This window comes from Eublepharis macularius, chromosome 1 (genome assembly GCF_028583425.1).
Source record: "Eublepharis macularius isolate TG4126 chromosome 1, MPM_Emac_v1.0, whole genome shotgun sequence".
Classification (NCBI taxonomy): domain Eukaryota; kingdom Metazoa; phylum Chordata; class Lepidosauria; order Squamata; family Eublepharidae; genus Eublepharis; species Eublepharis macularius.
This window is the reverse complement of record NC_072790.1, coordinates 31,355,964-31,377,575: the sequence shown is the minus strand read 5'-3', so window position 1 is coordinate 31,377,575 and position 21,612 is coordinate 31,355,964. Positions and strand designations below refer to the sequence as shown.

Here is a 21,612-nt window from a genome sequence, read left to right as displayed (position 1 = left end):
CGAATCCGAAGCGGCTTGCCACTTCGGGTTTTGGGTGTTCCCGAATGTTTTTCAGGCTGCACACCCCTATAACCAACCCCAAGTCAGTCAGCTGAATGGCACTACCCAGAATTTCTAATGTGCACAAGCTATTCAGGTGTGCAAGTAATTCAGGTCTGAAGAACCTTTGAACAATCAACGTTATTACAAAACAAGATCAGGGGGAATTCTTGAAAGTAGCACAATCCCTAGATATTTAAGAGCCAGATTTGAGTCCAGTGGCACCTTAAAAACCAACAAGATGTCCAGGAGATAAGATCTGAGAGTCAAAGCTTATGCCCTGGAAATCTTGTTGGTCTTTTAAGGTGCCACTGGACTCACATCTTCCTCTTCTATTGCACACCAACACAGCTACCCACCTGAAATGATCAGTTATTTGATGCATTATTAGATTTTACAATAGGCAGGTCTGCATGCGGATTTTGTTCCTCAAACGCCCCAGTCCTTTTAGACTCCCTGCATCCATCGCCTCCTTACTGCTGCTCCTCCCCTGCCATTCCTGATTACAGCCATGTCAGTTTTGCCCGCATGCTTTTTTTGCCATCAAGGGTATTGTTCCCTGCTGATGCTAAGCACCTTAATGGGAGACCTCCTGGGGTGGTCCTCGGTATGCCCCCTCGAATTCCACGACAGAAAGGCAGGACATTAGTGTAATTAATAAATTCTTGAGCAAATAACGGGGAGACCAACATAAATAAAATGCAAGAGAGTAAATAACTGAATTATATATATACAAAATGGTTCATTAAAAAACAACAAAAAACCATACATACCTTCTGTAAGAATGGTTGGGGCATCTAACAAAATGAGCCTTTGGGCCACTCCTGCAATGTTTGGTAGTAAGAGTTCTTGAAGTTCGCCAAGGTTACGTGTGTCCAGGGCAGTGAATACGAAGCTTCCATCAGTAGCAATGTGCTGAAGTTCTACATGGTCAGCATTTTGTGCCCCAATGCAAAATGTGAATATACTCGCTCTTTTGATGGCTAAAACCCCCTCTCTAATGTCATCGCTCGACTCACTGCCACTTATCAGCACTAAAACCTGCGGTACCCCTTCCTCTATCCTGCTGCCTCTTGACCGGGTGAAGTGGTTTTGTGCTACGTACTCGAGAGCTTCCCCAATATTAGCTTCCTCCCCGCCAGGGAAACTAAGGGCTTTCATTGCCTCTAGAACGTCAGCCTTGTCGGCGTGGCTATTGAAGGAGAACACAGTTCTGGGTTGATCGCTATACATCACCACCCCAATGCGTATCTGCTCAGCTCCAACTGAGAGTCTTTCAATAAAATTTGCAAGAAAATCACGAAAGGCTGCGAAAGTGAGAGCGCCGATGTTGTTTGATCCATCAATAAGGAAAATAATGTCAGCGGATTCTTGTGCTTTAAAAAAAGAGAGAAATGCACAGGTGAAAGCATTAAACAAAGTGATTTCCATGCAGGTTGAACAGTGTTCTGACATGTTTCTTTGAAAACTGGCAAGAAACACGACTGTGGAGAAACAAAACGAGACCGCCACGGATAATGAAACCTGCCCGCTGGTTCTGCATTCTGATTGAATATGAATGAATCACTCAGAAATATTAATTGCATGACTGCTTTGTATTTTACAGAATTCCCATTCAAGACCCTACTTGGGGCTTTTTCTCATATTGTGGTTCTGCAATCACAGGCAAGTTACTCCATGCACTTTAAAATGCAACATCGTGCAATGTCCCGTGGCCACTGCTGACATGTGGCCTTTGCCACCAGGATTTCAGAACTCACTTTTTGGGGGGGAGCTCATGCATGCCTAATACCTTCTCATCTTGCTGCCTCCATGTATACACAGACACAGGATGGAATGGCCACCAATGCCTGCAAAGTGTGCCAAAATCAAAGCAAGAAAATCTTTTACAAGACAAGAACGCTGGACAATATTTATACCATTTTGATGGTAATAACTTCATACCAAGTGATAAGAGAGGGGGGAAAGACTTTAACTGTTTTAAAAATAACAGTCAAGGTATAGTTTTCCTTGTATAGCGTTAATATATTCAGCAGACTATCATATTAAGATATATAGGAGCACATGTTTTTGAAATACATAATGCTAAAAGGCAGACTGAAGATTAGAGCATCAGCATATACAAATATGCTTGCAGATCTGATTTATGGGAAGATTGTAAAATTGCATTTGCAGCCAAAAGACTTTTCAGATTTTATTCTTCATATAAGACTATTGGATATTCAATCATATAATGCAGAATTATGTTAAAACAGGGTGAGGAAGCCAGTCGTAACATAATTATCCAACGTTATACTTTATAACCTTTTTTAAATGGATCAGCTGGGATGAAATGACACTTAATCGCCTGAAATATGTACCTGCTGATGGGAGGTAAGCTGGTAACTGGAAAGCTTAGTCCTTTGAGATCACTTATGGCTGACAGGAAAGGTTTGTGAAGTTCTCTACCAATCTAAGGATGATGGAATCTAACCCAAAGCATGCATGTCTCAGGCAGTCACACAAACAATTTCCTGTCCAATCAGGGTGCCTGAATGAATGGCCCTTAGCATGTCTGTCTCCAGGGCTTTTTTCCTGGGAAAAGAGGTGGTGGAACTCAGTGGGGTTGCCCTCGGAGAAAATAGTCACATGGCTGGTGGCCCCGCCCCCTGATCTCCAGACAGAGGGGAGTTGAGATTGCCCTCCGCGCTGCAGCGCGGAGGGCAATCTCAACTCCCCTCTGTCTGGACATCAGGGGGCGGGGCCCCCAGCCATGTGACCACTTTCAAGAGGTTCCAGAACTCCGTTCCCCCGCGTTCCTGCTGAAAAAAAGCCGTCTGTCTCCATGTATGGACCCTGGTCTTTGTTTGCAAGGAACTGAATATGGGCCACTGGTTAATTTCATACAGAACAGTAAACTGATCTTCTCATGGAAAATGTCATGCATCATCATAAATTGTTTAGCGGTGGTTTGATGTTACCAAAAAGGTACCATACTTAATTTTCCCAGCCCTAGAAACTAAGTCAAAGATTCTTTAAAATAACTACGATTAAACACTCTGTTGTCATTTAAAAAGTGTACCTAGAACAAATCACTCCAACATTCATTATTTATGATTTTGAAATAAAAACTGCGATAGCATCTGCTATTGCAACTATAATATATCTTTTATCTTTGCTCTTCCTGTTTAATTCACTTCAGTGGACAAAGCCGGATACTGGATTCAAGGGATTAGGTCCAGATCTCCAGCCACTGGGGGCCAAGCTACAAGTGATGAATGACCCTTGAATGGCAAGTGAACAGACTCACGTGTATCCCTCCCTGTTCACTTGCCCTCCACTCGATTACGAGTGGAGGGCAAGTGAACAGGGAGGAATACATGTGAGTCTGTTCACTTGCCGTTCAAGGGTCATTCGTCACTTGTAGCTTGGCCCTGGGTGTTTTGCTCTAAGGTCCCTTTAAAGGAACAGCTGCATACAAATAACAGGCTCTGGAAGGTTTGTCATTTTAATAATCTAATTCCTTGTCAGTCTCAGTTCCCTTTTTATCCCTGAAAGGCATCCTGTAATGGTACTGTATCAACAGAAGGGTACATGAAAATAGTGTGTAGTTGTTCAAGAAAATACTGCTGATCTCAAGGAAATAAAAAGTATACATAGTTGTTGGATAATTTGTTGCTACTGAAAAACCATTCTACTGAAGTACATGATGAAGAATTAGGCTGATGGAAAATGAACGCATGCTTGGTTACACAACTAAGCAAAGAATGGCTGGCTTAGAAAGTAAGTGATAACTAAAAGTCACTAACTGCGACTTGAGTATTTCAGGGTAAACTCAAGTCGTTATTTTAAGAGACTTTATAATGTGCAGAATGTAAAAAGCACCAAATATATTACAATTATTGTGTGGCATTTGGATGCAAATAAATACAATCCAACATTACTACATGCCACGTCATTTAAAGAGGGGGATAACAAACAATATATATAAATCCTGGGAAGGACAACGACTCTAGAGAGCCAATAAACAAAGGTGTGGTGTTGTGCCTAGATGTATATGTCCATTTGCAGAATCAGTTGGATCTTAATTAGAAAAAGCAAACATTTCTCAACATTATTTTGGGACACTCCTAGCAAAAGCCATAATACATTCTGCTTAGACTGGTGCATCTCTTTTCTTATAGTGGCGCGATATGTACGGTTCTTTTACATATCTTTAAATTATGTATCTTTTGAGATATATAATCCACAACCCACTTTAAGCTATGCTATGCCATGTGTCCCGAGACTGCATGGTTTGTGGGTTAAATAAAAGCTTCAGATTATATAACCACAATATACTGGCTCAGGAACGTTAGGTAGTATGATGTAAATACTGGGAAAGAGACTCTCCCCAAGTATATTTCTTCTAAGTACAGGTACAAGCCCCTTCAGGGACATTGTATGCATGCACAGGAAGGGGAAGGCATATATGCCTCTTGCAGGAGCTTAGAGAAATGCCCCCCATGCCACATTTGCAAAGTGATCCCTCCTTATAGTAAATGAAGATAAATTCCATTCAAGCCAGTGGAAAGAATGTTTCTCATCTTGCCACATGAGGGACATTGGGAGAGGGCATGTTTTGCAGGGGAGGGGAGGGGAGAGCTGCAGGTCATGATACTACCTTCTTTGTAACACAGTTGAGGGGTGAAGAGATGGAAGCCATAGAAGGCTGGGGTCTGCTCCACCTCCTAATCTAAGGAAACACCTCCAAATTTCCATCAGAAATCTAGAGATTGCTCCATAAAACATGAAAAAAATGAAAGAAAATGTTGGTTCGGCTGTGAATCATGCAGCAGCACGGTGATGAAGAGAGGAACCAATGATGGAGCTGATGGGACAAGGTTAATGAGACAAGACAAGATGACGGTTAGGACAGGGTGGGAGGTGCTGTTCCCCTTGCAGCACTCAAAATGCGTCACCTCCTTTCATGCATCCCGTGGTATAAAAACAAAGGTCTGGTCCTTGATCATTTGTGGAATAATCATTACATCAGATTAAACTGATTTTTTTCCCATCTATATTTGTGATTTTTTACAACTCAAAATATTCTGCAGCAAAGTGCTCCTGTTCTAATATTTCCAACATGAAGTAAAGTAAAGGCAAAGTGCTTCCCTCTCCCTTTCCTTACTTGCATATCAGTGAGAAGAAGAGGCATGGCTGTTAAGTATACCGGGACCTTGCTAGGAGGCTAGGGGAAAATAAGTATCTGCCAAAGACAGGGTTGCCAAGTTGCAACCTGGAGATTCCCCTGTCCTCTTTAAATCTACATAATTAGGTGAGGCAATCATGGACCCTTTTCACACTACTTACCTGCTCCCGGAACGTTGCGAAACATCGTGCAAAAAACATGGAAGATAGCGTCTTCTCGCGAGAGTTTTGCGCGATGTCGTGCAAAACTCTCGCGAGAAGATGCTATCTTCCGCGTTTTTCGCACAATGTTTCGCAACGTTCCGGGAGCAGGTAAGTAGTTTGAAAAGGGCCATGGTTTCTCCTAGTCATTTTCCCTCCTTTTTTTCTTTCCAGTGCACCTGGAGTCCTGTAGTTACTAGAGGTGTGTCGTCTGGGAACCAGGAAAAAAGTCAGACTTTTGACAATCCAGCTAAATCCAGCTTTTCCGGATCAGACTAGAGAATCGCAGATCCAATATGGGAACTTGGATCAAGATCCCCTGAATCAATCTGGGTTAATCTGCATTAATCTGGGAAATGCAGTTTCAGCCACTCGTTGACTCCTCCTTGGGCTTCTCCCATGTTTTTTTTCCATGAGGGGAGGAGGAGGGAGGCGGAGGCAGGAGGGAGAGAGGAGTGAAGCAGATAGTGGGTAGTGAGTGGCCAATCCATTCAGGAGCTCTCCTTGTCTGGCCAATGAGATTCTCAGAGAAGGATACAGCCTTTTTCAAAATGCTTGCAAGAGTTAAAAACGCTTATTTGGCTTAGAGCAGCCTCCATTTTGTGTGGTCTGGCGTTGAATAGAGACAGCTGCCTGGCTTCTGTGAGTGACACTGGTCCTGTTGGGTTAAATTGCAACAGTATCCCTTGCTTCAGTCTGGTTTTGGTGGAATTCACTGGTTTGACATGATTCTCTTGTTTGATGTCGGTCCTCTTGCTTTTCTTACGTTCCGGGGGGATTACATTCCCTTGTTTTAGTTTGGTTCTGTTGAGCTTCCTTTTGCATTTGGGAGTGTACTTTTGGCTAGTGGCTGCCTTGCCACTGTATGTTTCTGCCTGAGAGCCAGTTGGCATTTTTCCTGCCATAGAAAACAATGGAGAGTGGCTGTGGGCATTTTGTTCAGGGTGTACTTGGGTTTTGGGGGGACTTCAGTTTGATGCTGTTGGGCTTTCTCTGGGTTGAGCTTGCATTTGGAAGTGTGCCTTTAGACAGTGGCTACCTTGCCCCTGTGGGGTTTTTTTTGCCTGAGAGCCAGTTTGGAATTTTTCCCACCATAGGAAACAAAGGAAAGTGTCTAGGGGCACCTTGTTCAGGGGCTCACAGAATTGGACTCCAAGGTCTAATCTTCCTAAAACTTAGCAGGTCTTCAGAGGACAGTCAGGAGTAGGTTCTCTGCGAATTTGGTGGAGTTTTCTAGAAAAATGCTCCCCCCATCCCACAAGATAGTTTTCCCCATAGGGAATAATGGCACAATAAATTCAGGATTCTCTAATCTTACCAAACTGGATTAAAGCATTTTATCAGGATTTCAGGGTACCATTTTTTTTTTGGTCTTCTGGCTCAACCCCCCGCCCCCATCAAATTTTGGTGCACACCCCTAGTCACTACACAGGTGGAGGAGAGGCATTCCAATAGTCTGGGGGGAAAGCAGGCAGCTGAGGTTACCTTCCCCTCATATGAACACACATGAGATCCAATTCTATGAGTTCCTGAGCAAAATGCCCCCATCAATTCACCATTGTTTCCTATCGGGGAAACATTTCCAAGTAGGTTCTCAGGGAGCAAAACACAGGGGCAAGACTGCCAGTGGCCAAAGGCACACATTTTCAAATGCAAACTCAACCCAGAGAAAGCCCAACAGAACCAAACTGAAGTTCCCCCCAAACCCAATTGCCCCCTGAACAAGGTGCCCAGTCACTCTCCCTTGCTGCCTATGGTGGGAAAATTTCCAAACTGGCTCTCAGGCAGAAACATATAGGGGCAAGGCAGCCACTGGCCAAAGGCACACTCCCAAATGCAAGAGGAAGCTCAACAGAACCAAAGTGAATGAACATCAAACCACGGAATCATGTCAAAACAGAGAATTCCACTCAAACCAAACTGAATCAAGGAACACTGTTGCAACTTCTCCCAACTGAACCCGTGTCACTCACAGAAGCCAGGCAGACAAGCAGAGCTCCTGCACAGATTAGCCACTCCTTCCTCCCTCCCCGTCTCAGTCCCCCTCCCTCCTGCTTCTGCCCCACTCCCTCATCCTTCCCATCTTGGAAAAAAAAGCAGAAGCCCAGGAAAGAGCAAGCTGAGACCAAAGCCACGTTTCCCGGACTGACCTGGGTTTATCCAGGAGTCTAGATTTGGGTTCATGGAACGGATCTCAGATTCTCTAACTTGATTTGGGAAAGCCAGATTTAGCCGAATTGGCAAAAATCAGGCTTTTTTCCTGAATCCCAGATCTGGATTGCATACCCCTAGAATTAAACCACTGAGCAATCAAGGTCAGTCTCTCCAGAATCTCAGGTAGTGGTCTTTTACATCAACTGCTGCCTGATCCTTTTAACTGGAGATGCTGGGGATTGAACCTGGGAACTTCTGCATGCCACACAGTGGCTCCTCCATGGAGCCACAGCCCCTCCCTTCATCTCATTTTTCAGCAGGAAATTTACAAGTAAAAGAGGAAATCTTTGGGTTACCATCTGGCAATGGAACGCAGGGCATCCAGAGGGCTGGATGTTGCTTGTTGCTTGGTGATGCAAACCAAATGCTTATTAATAGCAAGAATGAAATGTAATTCAGAGCCAAGCTACTAGTGATGCCTGACACAGGTTGGACACTTGTCAGCTTCCCTCAAGTTTTGATGGGAAATGTAGGCATCCTGGTTTTACAGCTTGGCTCTCCATTACAGCTGCAAGACCAGGACGCCTACATTTCCCATCAAAACTTGAGGTAAGCTGACAAGTGTCCAACCTGTGTAAGGCGTCACTTGTAGCTTGGCTCTCAGGCTTATAGCCTTACCTTGGAGGTAGGGAAATATATTAAAAACTGTCTGGAGTGTGATAGGAGCTGACAGAATGAGGACTACCCTCTTGAGGGTTTTTTTAAAAAAATATAATAAAACTTGGTTATAGATACACATATCAGTGGGCTAGGGGATTTTTCAAGCAACATTATGTATATGTTGGAATTCTAATAATTAACTACTGGCATTAACTGAATATCTAGCAAAGGATATGGCTTAGCTTTCCATTTATTATGGTTATAAGGCTGGAAATACTGTAATCACCTGGGACTCAGTGGCTGTTCTGGAAAAACACATTTTCTCAGCCTCCCTGACAGGGCTATTGTGAGCATCAATGAGATAAAGATCGATTGTTACCTAGGACTTCTTTCCTGGTGGCACATGCCAGTAGGCAGTACAAGTACCTCTTTCGGCGAGTGGGCTTGGGCCTCTAAGGGGGCAAACATGAGTACAGGTTCCTCTTTTTTTTAGAAAACAAAGCACTGTTGTTATCTTTCTTGAACTTTACATAAATAAGGAAGCTTATGGCGGAGGCCCTATGGATCTCATATTTGGTTTTGCTTTAAAGTCAAATGGACCAGCCTGCTCAAGAGTATTCATGTCAGGAAAACCTTTGTTTTTAATCCATTCCATGTGCATCTTAAGGCCTTTGCAGACAATAATCTTAGCTGCTGAGGAGGACCCCGATGTCTCGCTCCAACCTCTTGCTGAACAAAGAAGCCACATTTTCACAGCTCTCAAGCCACAAGACATCATTGCTGAAAAAATGCTATTTCCATTCAGCGGTGAAACCAGCAATGTAACTTTCTCTCTCCTCGTGCCAATTTATAAAATTGTAGAATGTCTTACTTCGCTTATACTGTTTTTTAAAAAAAAGTTAGAGGTCAAGCACTCTCCCGCCATGATGCTTAAACACGGGAGAGTCTCTGCAGTGCTTTACAAATACAGAGAGAGATCTGAAGTACCATTTTATGATCTTTTTCTTCCTGCCCTTTTTCTTTAATTTTAAACATCCTTTGCATGGCACACCAGCTGTCCAGCTCAGCAGAATCCCCATTCAACTACCACCAGCACAGAACTCGATATTAGATGTATTTTTTTTAAAAAAAGAATTAATCATTATCTGGAAAGGCCCTGAGAGTACACATCCAAATGGCACCATAGCAACTGTAATGTTGCCCTCAAGTACAAGTATCGTAACATCACAGCAGAATTGTGTTACCTGTAATGTCTTTAATCACTCCATTGGCTCCAGCCATTTCTGGAGTCACAGATGAATGAACACTGGCCACTAAGTCTCCTATAATGTCGTGCAGAGCAGTGAAATTCTCTAGGTTGAACAGGTGCGTATCAAGGGGTTCACTTGCTATTTCCATTAATTCCCTTTCCACTGCATCCTGAACTCCGATGGCAAACATGTTTACATCGGCAGACTTAAGAACAAATGAGGGCAGAACCACATCATCCTGAGACCGTCCATCCGTTAACACTATAATAATCTGGGGGACGCCATCGCTCGCTCTGCTTCCAGCAACTTTAGTGAGATGGTTCCGAATTAGGAACTCTAATCCTTGTCCAGTCTTGGTTCCTCCCCCCATATAAGCCATATGCGAAATATGGGAGAGGATATCTTTCATAGTATGATAGGTGTTTAACTGGAACTCTGTATGTGGGTCTCCGCTGAACTGGACCAGACCAAAGCGAAAATCATTTTCACCCGCATCTAATTGTTTTACAACATCATATAGAAACTCTCGAACAAGTTGGAAATGTTCCTTTCCAATGCTCCAAGAGGAATCCACTAGAAATATTATATCAGCAGCGGCGCCAATTTTGACATCTTTAAAAAAACACATCGATTTATGATTTTTCCAGAGGTCAGTTGGGAAAAAAAATGTCTTGTGCAATTATTGTCAGTCATACTCTTGTCTGACATCATCCTCAACATGGAACCCAATAAACCCATCACATTGGAGCAAGAAGAGGGAAAGAAAACATATCCTGACATGTCACTTCCATTGGCTGATATAGGAAGCTGTTGTTTTATACTCAAATCATACACTTAGTACATCTAGAACTGTCACATTTTCCGGAGGTGGTATTTTCTAGCGAGATCCCCGTTGCTATCTTGATGTGCAAGGGCACTTTCAATGCCTTCCCCAACATTCTCACGACCTACAAATAGGATCGCTAGGCCTCCTGCTGTGGTGGGAGGCCTTCCCACCAATTATTTCCATTTGTTTGCCCCCACTTTGACCAGCAGCAGGAGCAAAATAAAACAAAAAATACCAGTATACTTCTTGCCATCATGTCACTTCCCGGGGCAATGTGAAAGTGACCTCAGGTAGCTCTAAGAATTGCCAGAAACTCTATGGTAAAACTACAGATTTTACCATAGAGTTTCTGGTGATTCCTAGAGCTAACCACTATCACTTCTCTAGTTGTACCCAGAAGTACCATAGTGATGTCAGCACTGTCATCACATGTCTCACAGGGCTCCATGTGCTCACTCCCTAACCCTCCTTCTGGTTGCTAGACTCAGTCTGGCAAACCTACCAACAAATCATATTCAGAACCTCAGGAGGAGAACACTGACTGCTTCAGCTATTTAATTGCTGACTCTACTAGCTGCACTTGGGACTACTGGAGCAACCTTCATATGGTTCATGGACCAAGCCCCTAAGACTTGTTGAATCAGCAAATAAATTTAGAACTGTCCATCCCTCATAACGCTGCAAAACAGGGCACAACACCAGTGGTATGAATACGATGTTATGCACTGTATGTCAAAAATCTGTGCATGCATGTATGTAAATAATAAAAAATAGCTTCTTCTTTGGTGCTATGGTGATTAGAATGAAGATCAAAGGTGGCTTCCATTGCTAACAACATCCATATCATCCCCGTGCTATCTGTGTTTACAAAAGGGAGATGTACTTTCTCTTTGCGAAAGCATGCGTGGTAGATGAAGAAGCAGAGACTGTACCAGAGGCAACTACTGAATTCACCAAGATCTGCCTCCAGTCAATGCTCCTTTCACAGCATTACATCCAGTCACTGCAGTCATGTAAATAAGGCATACAGATATAAAACTCTATGCAATCGGTATGATGGATTTAAACAAACATTCACTGTAAGGGCCTAATACATACTTTTATTAAGACCTTCCAAAGCCAAGAGCAGGACATGTCCTAATTTCTAAAACTGTTAAATGAGCTACAGATGGAGGATACATACCAGTTTTTATCTGGGCATCAGCTATATGACAGCCTGAGAGTAAAAGACAAAAGATTGCTGCAAAGGGCAAATGTCGATGTTTCCACATTTTTGTTAGTTGGTGGGATGGCTATTTTTGCAAAGCACCAGTTTCAGGATCTGAAAAGAAGAGAAGATATTATCAGAGAAATTCTTATTCCTGTTGAAATCTGCTGAATGAACTCACTTTGTGGGCATTTGCTATCCTAACAGTGATGTTCTTGCTATTTAAAAATAGATTTCAAGCAGGTATAACAAAAATAAAACAGAGCATGTATCTTTGCTATAAAATATGCCTTTGTCATTATTAATATATTATTATTATATGGAAGACACTACTACGTGGAAGATACTTTGTATTTGTGGGGATGCTATGTGGAAGATACTTAGCATGTATATGGAAGATGCTATGTGGAGGAAAATAACAATAACTGCGCTTATACATCACTCTCTCCTAGACAGATTAGTGCCCCACTCAGAGCAGTGAACAAAGTCAGTATTATTATTATTCCCACAATACAGCTGGTAGATGGGGTGAGAGGAGTGGCTTATTGAAGGCCTCCTGCTGAGCTCACAGTAGTAGTGAGATTTGAACCAACAGAGCACTGATTCACAGCCAAACCACTTTATCACTAAGCTACAGCAGTTCTCTGGATGCTATGTAGAGGATGACATGTGGAAGGTGTTTTATGTCTTTGCGTAGATGCTATGTGGAAAATGCTATGCGTAAGATGCGTTGGGTCCAGTAGTGGCACAAAAGTAAAACTGTGGAGTGTCTCTCTGAAGGAAACGAGACTGCATGCTCTATCTGTCTGATGCTCTTAGTTCATCAAAGGGATGCAACATGGGTGCATGCATGCCCCTCCCCCAAAGAGTTTGCTCTAACTAGATATGATTAGAGATGGGCACGAACAAAATTCATGACAAACCAGGCCGGTTCATGGTTCGTGAACCAGCGGTTCATCAGATCCCATTTCTGACAAACCGCCATGAACTTTAGGCTGGTTCGTTTAGTTCGGTTTTTGGTTCATCACTGCAGACAGCCTGGTGCCAATCAATCAGTTTCCTAGGCAACAGGGGATGGACTTCCTGCAGACCTTCTGCTGACCTGGAATTGACCATTTTCTGACCTGGATGTGACATTTTCACGAACCAAACGAACCGGTTTGCAAACCAGGGGCAAGTTCGTGAAAGTTCGTGGTTCATGAAATTTGACGAACCAGGAACCACATGGTTCGTTTTTTTCCAGTTCGTGCCCATCTCTTGATATGATATCATCTAGAAGCATACACTGCCAATACAAAGCTGACATCCAGTCAAAGAGCCTGCTTGGATTCACAAATCCAAAAGAAAGGTTGTTCCGTGTCATTGGAAAGATAATATGGGGTGCAGAGTGTGTGGCGAGGATAGGATGCCCCAATCTAAGAGGCACTGCTCAGCCCACACAGATGTCAGAAACAGCAAAGGATCAGTAGAAAAGAGCAAGAGCCCAGTAGCACCTATAAGACTAACAAAATTTGTGGTAGGGTATGAGCTTTTGTAAGTAACAGCTCGCTTCTTCAGAGGATCGGGAGTTTCATAACTTAAGAAGGAAAAGCAACAGGATGGGCAGCAAACTAGGGAAGAGTATTACTTTTTGCATGCCTTTTTGTACATGTGTATTTCCACTGTCCAGTGTTCTTACCTTCCAGCCAGTGTTCTTATTATTAGGCTTGCATTTGTATGCATGTGTGTCTGTGTGGTTGTGGTGCAATTGTGGTACCATTGTCAGTGACTGTGAACTATTACCCTGGAAAAGGGTAACAGAGGAGATCCCATTGATCCTACAACTGTTCTATTACTGATTTATCATCATAACCCAAAACATACAGCATCTGACATATGCATATTTGCATTATGTTGATGCTGCTAAAAATCTTTGGCATACTTACACCTAAGTAAACAAATTGTCGATTTTCATACAGTGTATTCTTTTAATCCAAATGCCAGGAAATAAGGCATGCGTGCACAACCCCCACAAAGTTGGGGAGATAATAAATGCAAAAACGCTGTCAGAACTGCAACGATTTTGGATTCTGCAAAATGAAGCACTTCCACAATATGTGTTACTATGCATATAATCTGAGAGATGACCACAAAAACAAGTTTTATTTATCCCATCCCATTCATAACTACAAGTGGCCAAACTGCCAATTCAAGGCCAACAACATCTCTGACCGAAATGTACACACAAATCTCTTTAAGGAAGTTCTGTAAGGATCAGCAGAAAAGGGAGACAGAATAGAACACTTGCCATACCAAACTACAAGTGACGCCTGACACAGGTTGGACACTTGTCGGCTTCCCTCAAGTTCTGATGGGAAATGTAGGCATCCTGGTCTTGCAGCTGTAATGGAGAGCCAAGCTGTAAAACCAGGGCGCCTACATTTCCCATCAAAACTTGAGGGAAGCCGACTAGTGTCCAACCTGTGTAAGCCGTCACTACTTACAAAACAGAGCAAGGAAAAATGCTCCAGCCCTATCCGAGACCTCACTCAAAACCATGCCGCTCTATGAGAATCTCCTCCCAGCTGAAGGGGTGCCTGTGTTTGCCCCAGTATGTGCTGCTTGAGTATTTGCAGGCATAGCTTAAATACATCCCCTCTCGGGGCACAGAGGAAGGCCTGAGAAAAGCATCCAAGAAGTCTTTGCCTCTGGCAGCCACGTCTTGAGTAAAGAGGCTGGAAGAGAGGCAACCGTCTCCAACCCTCCTCATTACTGGCCCATTCGAAAGAGGCCACATGCAGGCCCCTTTACTTGCGGTCTGCCTCCAAAGCCAACCCCAGCAGGGAGGCCCGGAGGAACATTTTGTATCCTTGCAGTGTGGCGGCTTCAGGGCAGCACATGTGAATAAGAGAAATGTTTGAATGGTTTATATTAGAATTAAAAATGCAGTATGCAAAGGGCCGAATGGACTTTTCCTAGGAAAACGAGAGCATTTAAGTTCTGGAGATAGCCATGATCTGATTCAGTTCTTGGTCACACCGCTCACAAGGCCAGGGAGCAGGATTACATCAGTATGCAAGTACAGCTACCTGCCTGCGGAGCTTTTCTCACAAGAAGCTTTAAATGGCTATTGATTTAATAAAGGGAAGAGGACTGTGGTCTGCACTACTGTGTATAGTGTGTATTATCCGCTACTAAATGTATTATCTTACTATTTTCTGCATTCTTTCACAAATCACGTCTCATGCTTATCCTTTGTTTCATATTTCTGCAATCCTAGTCCAATTAGATACTTATTTGATGTCTCTTCCTATTGATTGCATTGACTTACGCTATGTACTCTGCCCTGAGTCTCAGTGAGAAAGGCGGGCTATAAATGAAGAAAAATAAAGCAAATAAATAAAAACAACGACACAAGACAACAAGTCTTGAATCTTGCTTTGGAAGTGCAACTGCGGACCAGTTAGAAAAGACGTGGCATAAGCCTGTGTTTAGGCTGCAGAACTTCAGACTGCATCAATGACAATTAGGGTTGCCAGCACCCAGGTAGTGGCTGGAGATCTCCCGGAATTACAACAGGTCTCCAGGCCACAGAGATCAGTTCACCTGGAGAAAATGGCTACTTTTGGGGGTGGACTCTATGGAATTATGCCATGCCAAGGTCATTTCCCTCCGCAGTCCCCACTTCCTCCAGGTTTCACCCCCCACATCTCCAGGAATTTCCCAACTTGGAGCTGGCAACCCTAATGATGATGCTGCACCCAAGAAAACTCTGTTACACAAATGGCTACCCAAGCTTGTCTCCTGGCCACTAGGGGTGTCCCTCTGAGCATATCCAAAGTCCAAACCAACACAACAACACCAGATGAACTTTTATGCTGGGATCTTTACCTGTGTACAACGGGGTCCAGTGGAAAGGCTGCCCCTGGTTGTTGGGGGCAAACGCTATTTACAAAGGAAAGAAAAGTCTCTCATAGCTCTCCCAAGTTACAACTTTGTATTGGGGAATTAACATTATCTGACCATCTTCAAAAGAACCACTTAGACAACTCATGAGCTTCTAGTTTACTCACTCAAGATAGACATATACAGGAATAATGATGAAGGTGATGGCCAAAATTCACAGAACAACAAGAACAGTCTAAAGTATGGTTTCCCATTCAGCAAGCAGATGAAAATACCATTCGCAGCTTCTAAGATTTGACATGATACTCAGTTAACATACAACACCAAAGGAGTGGTTATTAAAGCAAAGATTAATAAAAAATACCAGAATGAAGCTAAGCTAAGCTAAGAAAGGAATGTTGACATGAATGCATTCCATAAGCTACAGTGGGTAGTTTTCTACCATCTACTAAACAAATGCGTCTATGGGCCAAGCTACAAGTGACAAATGACACTTGGCCCTAGGTCACTGTTTAGGTAATGTTGGTGTGCTTATGAGACTGCATAAGACCATGTGACCTGTCCTGAAGAGATGACAACTAGGAGGTCATTCTCCACTATTCTTCCTGGTGGTAATCAAATATAGTGATGCACAGCAAAAAGGAAAATTAAGCATTGCAGCTGCCAGACAGGAAAGGACGGCAACAGGACACAACGAAAGAGAGACAAAATACACATGCACACAGAAAGCAAAACCTACAGAGTCACTAAAGGTAACCAAAAGTTACATGCACCTCTATAACAGAAAGTGAATGAGGAGCAAAGGTAGATAAGAGAGAAAATGAGCAAGGTAACTCCCTGAACAAGAAGACAGGGAAAGGAAGCAGGAAGGAAACACAAAGAGAGGTAATGAATGAAGAAAAGACAGGCAGGCAGGCAGGCAGGTTCTGAACAATCCAAACAGAGAAACCTCACCCAAAAAGACAAGATCAAAGATGGGCTTGATTTAAAAAAGGACTCAGTCACAAAGAACCAAAGAACCAGAAAAACTTGACCCAAAAAGGACAAAGAGCAATTAGCTCTGACTGGCCCTAGAGCCAGAAAACTTGATCCCAAGGGACAAAGAGCAATGAGATCAAACCAGATGAAAGTTAATTCTTCTAGGTAGATTTGGGTAGATAGCCATACTGATCTGTAGAACAGCAAGGTGTGAGTCCAGTAGCACCTTAAAGACCAACTAGATTTCCAGGGTATGAGCTCTAAAGAGTCAAAACTCCATCATATTCACGAAAGCTCATACCCTGAAAATCTAGTTGGTCTCTAAGGTGTCACTGGATCCAAATCTTGCAATTCTTCAAGGACTACCTTTATATTGTATAGTTAATGTGCCATGTAAATGAGACTAATTAATATGGATGCTTCATATGTGCCTCTTCTCCCATTGGGCACCTTTATTTTCTTTGGAGCAAGACTGGATATAGCCATAGTTAATATGTAGCAGGAAAGAGGCTATGATTTACGATGCCTAGGTATAGGAAACGGGCCTGGGAGCCCCACAGCAAACTCCCATGCTCTCCAGAGCACTTCCATGTTGCACCTGGAATGACGTCATTCCCGGCAGAAAGTGGAGGGGCCAATTTGATGTAAATTGGGCCCCAATCTAATGTTCACCCAGCACGTACTCCCCCCACGACCCCCCATCACCCAGTTTGGGCCCCAGGGGATCTGACATCCCTAAGATGATGGGGTGGATAATACAGAACCCAAAATATTATTTTCATCCTTCTCCCCACAAAAAACCCCGACTGGAACTAAAGAAAGGAAGACGGGTTTCACTGGAAAACGGAGTACATTCATAAGATGGGAATGAAAAACTGGGGAGGTTATGTATGAAGCACACTCATCCCATCACTGCTAAAAGACCTCTCTCTCTCTCTCTCTTAAGCAAGATGAGAATCCTTCCTACCTGAACTATGTTTGGGGACAATTTTGCATGGTCTGCCGACTATCGTATGTATCTCTCTGCAAACGTTGGGAAACACTGCAGCCCAGGCAAACGCACTTCATCTGCTTGCTCTTTAATTATACAAATATGGCAATGAAGGCAGTTTTCTCCTTTGAAGGAGAAAGCATATGCAGCTGTAACTCATGTAATACCATTCCCTCAAAAGAACAAAGTTTTGGCGTGGGGGTGGGGACGTTCTTCTATTAAGATCCAAGAATGTAGCTGAAGAATATATTACACAAACACATGCACTACGCCGGTGCCAATAAACTCAGATGTGCAAAGTGATGCATGTGGCGTTTCCCAGGGAGAGAATGCTGCAATTCAGGTCAGAGTCCATATGGTGGGGGCTGCTGCGGAGCACAAGACCATCAGAGCAGGAATCACTATGCAAGAGTCAGCCCAAGCCGCCTCCCTCTGGGTGTCCCTTGTACACCATGCCAGCTGGTCTCCATGCAAGCTGTAGGCGGAAAGGTTCAACTGGAGCGCTTTCTGGAAACTCCTAAGAGAAAGAAGCCCAGGGCTTATCCAGACCAGCACTCTCTTTATGTTCCACTGCACTTCAGCCCTATCCCTTCACGGACTTGGAAAACGTTTCTACATTCCCCGTGCAATTCACGCTCCTACCTTTCAGCATTGCGGGCTCACCAGTTTTTTTTTAATTTAGAAAATCCTGAATGTGCATAATTGCCCCACAGTCTTTCATGTATGTGTGTCTCTGTGCGTTATGTGCATGTGTATTCAATCTCATTTCCTGAAAAATTCATATTGCACCATAAAGTAGCTATAAAAAAAATCAGCAAATAAACATAATGCTGGTGCAAACACTGCCAAAAGAAGTACAGAGAGGGTTTCCTGATAAAAGAGGAGAGTTGGAACCACACCAGCAGAAAGAAAGGCAAGACAATTCTTCTGAGACAAGATAAGGGGCTGTATCCTATCACTTCCCTCCCTTCAGTGAGGGAAAGGAGCTGTTGCAGGGGGAAGATTCCTTAGAGCACGGGAAGGCTGTGCAGAATAGCAGGAATGACGGAGCAGAACTACAAGTGACAAAAGGCACAGATTGGACACTTGTCAGCTTCCCTCAAGTTTTGATGGGAAATGTAGGCATTCTAGTCTTGCAGCTTGGCTCTCTGACTGCTGTCCCTGGACTTTTCAACTGTCACTTGTCCAACATTCCGCCAAGCTGCCTACATTTCCCATCAAAACTTGAGGGAAGCTGACAAGTGTCCAACCTGTGCCTTTTGTCACTTGTAGTTCCGCTCATAGTTTATACTGCTATGGCAAACCACCTCTGTGAGTAGCTTGCCTTGAAAACCCCAGTAGGGGTTGCCATAAGTCAACTATGACCTGATAGCACTTTCCATCACCTCTGCTATATAGGACCATTTTAGCTGCCACTTAGTGGCCTAATTACAGATACTTTTGCCCAGGAGGCAACCTCGGCATTCTCCTGAGGGAGATGGGGCTTGCTGTGTGATGTCTTGGGTATCTGCTTGTGACTGAGTTCTTCCGATACATTAAATTTGGATTTCTAAGACCCACAAAAGCAAGGCTTCACTTGACGGCAGCATGTGGTTTTCCCAAGTCCAGCCCCGCAGCACCTCCCACAGAACTGATCTCAGTCAGCTGCTTGGGAAGGGTCTTTATCAGGAGAGCTGCTGTCAATTGGAACAGACAAGACTGTTCCAATTGGACTGTTCCATCAGTGTACTGATGGTTAGAAAAATTCACATGGCATCCTGTTGCATTATGGGAAAAGGACTGAAGCGGTGGTCTAGAATCATCATATGAGGACTTCAGCGTAGGGCTGCCAGGTCTCCCACCTCAATCGTCCTTACCTGCCAAGCAGCAGCAGCAGAATTTTTTTTTTTACAGGTTGGCATCATGTGTTCCACTATATCACTTCCTGAGAGCGGAACCACAAGTGACAAAAGGCACAGGATGGACACTTGTCAGCTTCCCTCAAGTTTTGATGGGAAATGTAGGCAGCTTGGCAGAATGCTGGACAAGTGACAGTTGAAAAGTCCATTGGACAGCAGTCAGAGAGCCAAGCTGCAAGACCAAGGCGCCTACATTTCCCATCAAAACTTGAGGGAAGCTGACAAGTGTCCAATCTGTGCCTTTTGTCACTTGTAGTTCTGCTCTGAGATAACGCAGAAGTGATGTAAGGTAACTCCAAATCGCTGGAAAATCTATGGCCTTACCTACGTTCATAGAGCTACCCTACATCACCTCCAGGTTTTCCCCAAAATTGATGCAGCAGCACACACAATATCATAGCCCTCCTCCCCATATCCCCACCCCCAAATTCCTCTCTGGTTGCCAAGTAACCCTACTTATGACAAATGCAAAAAAATTCTTGAATTTATGTTCAGTATTCATTACCAGATTCTTAATATGCATTTTCTGAAATACAACCCTCTTAGTTAAATACTGAGTGTGATTGTGTGTTATATTTGTATCGAACATACATCCCAAGGGCTTCAGAGAAGCACACCCTGGTCATCCCACTGGACGCTCACAGCAAAAAAAATGCTGATGAATAATGTCTGGCACAAAGTCACTCTGGGCAATTAATATTTGAGCTGGAATTGAACCCAAAGCTGCCTAGTCTAGATAACTTCATGTTATCTCATACTGGCTTTTGCAGCCAAGCTTTGAGATTTGTCAGTGCACCCCCTTAGAAAAGCCTAAATATCAACCAAGTTCCTGCAAAGTTGTCGAGTGCGTCCATTTTTTAGATTAAAACTCAAAATGTTTTCTATTTTAAAACTTTCATTTGTGTATTTGAACTTTACATTTCTAGCCTGTTTTCTTAAGTTCATTTTAATCACAAGATCTGATCACCATATAGTTAAACCCTCAACTATGTGCATTTCACCTAAGCCAACGGTTGGCAAAGTGATTTTCCGTTCACATTGTACATGGATTGAAATTCACAGCTTCATCCACACCTCTAGTGAAGCCAAATGCGCACTGCATCAAGCAGAGCACCACACCCAGTCAGCTCGTACAGTTTCCAATCCAGCAAATAAATTCTTTGTGGAAACGGGTTCTGCATGCAGCTTTTCCTTATCGATTGGGGAGGGGTCACTTTGCACTTATCATTCCAACTTTCACATATGGCTGAACTAGATAGAATTCATGATCATTTGTTTGTGAAATAACCGTTCACTTGGGCTACAATCAGCCCTTTTCGTGCCTGCTGTCACTTTATCTTGATGACTTTTCAACATTTCAGTTTTGCCGCCATCTGCCGGAATCCTAGCAGTTTGGAATTTTTTTATTAACCCATTTAAGTAAACAGGTTTTAACACTCTTGCCTTTCTCAGCCATTACAATGTTGGTACCCAGTCAACAGAATGGAGAGATTATACTGTCTGCAGTCCTCCTGATATACACGTACCAGTTCTTGTGAATAAGGCAATACCCATTCCTTGAAGCTATGGTGCATGCAATAGGAAAGTTAGGTTTGTTGAGAGCACACATTCACAGACCAAAGCTGGAAAATACACTTACAAACAATTGCTAAAGTGCACTGAAAGTGTATTATCCAAAATGTGTAAAAGCAGCCAGATATGCGTTTTAAAATGAAGTAATGGAAGTTATATAGGCACACTGGGCACCTGATCGCTTCCTGTCTGAAGCTCTTTTTTTAATCAACAGAGGAAAAATAATCTCCCACACAAAAACCTTCCACTACAAGTTGCAATACTAAATGATACGTTTTTCTTAAGTTTCACAGCCCTATCTTATGTATAAGGCCTGCTTCTCTCTGAGGTGGTATTCCTGATTTGGAGCTCTGTTACTGCAGGGGGCTTACATGGCTGAATTTTCCTCCATAACCCCCACCCCACCCCACCCCCGGTTAGAAAACTAGTTGGAGAAAAATTCTAACCTAGCTTTCTTTCTGAGCAGCTAGTTTTTTCTATAAGCAGGGGGATTTGTTTTGTAGGAAGAAGCATTTTTTCAGGTGAGCCCCTAACTGCAGTCAGATATGTGTTGTCCGCCTCGGTAAGAAACAGGTCAAGAAGAATATCAAGCAAAAGTATTGGTCCAAGGTTCTAACCTCTAGTGGAAATATTGGGAAATGCCAGAATTGAGCTTTTTCAGATTTTTGCAGAAGTTTGTGTTCATGATTCATGGTTAATTTGGATGGTTAAATTTCTAGTCCAGAAAATTTCTCAGCCCCAACAGTGATAAATTTCCTGGAACTTCATCCACTGAGTCATTT

General features: G+C 43.2%; 1 protein-coding gene across 1 annotated transcript in view; it reads right to left on the bottom strand.

Annotated features, from left to right (window-relative positions):
- Positions 1–21,612, bottom strand: part of COL6A3 (collagen type VI alpha 3 chain) — a 147,280-nt gene that overhangs the window by 108,545 nt on the left and 17,123 nt on the right. The window contains exons 2-4 of the mRNA XM_054994298.1: positions 11,483–11,620; positions 9,468–10,085; positions 813–1,415 (exon numbers count right to left, since the gene is read on the bottom strand). Coding sequence (XP_054850273.1) covers positions 813–1,415; positions 9,468–10,085; positions 11,483–11,570 — 1,309 coding nt within the window. The 5' untranslated portion in view covers positions 11,571–11,620. The remainder of the gene's footprint in view (positions 1–812; positions 1,416–9,467; positions 10,086–11,482; positions 11,621–21,612) is intronic.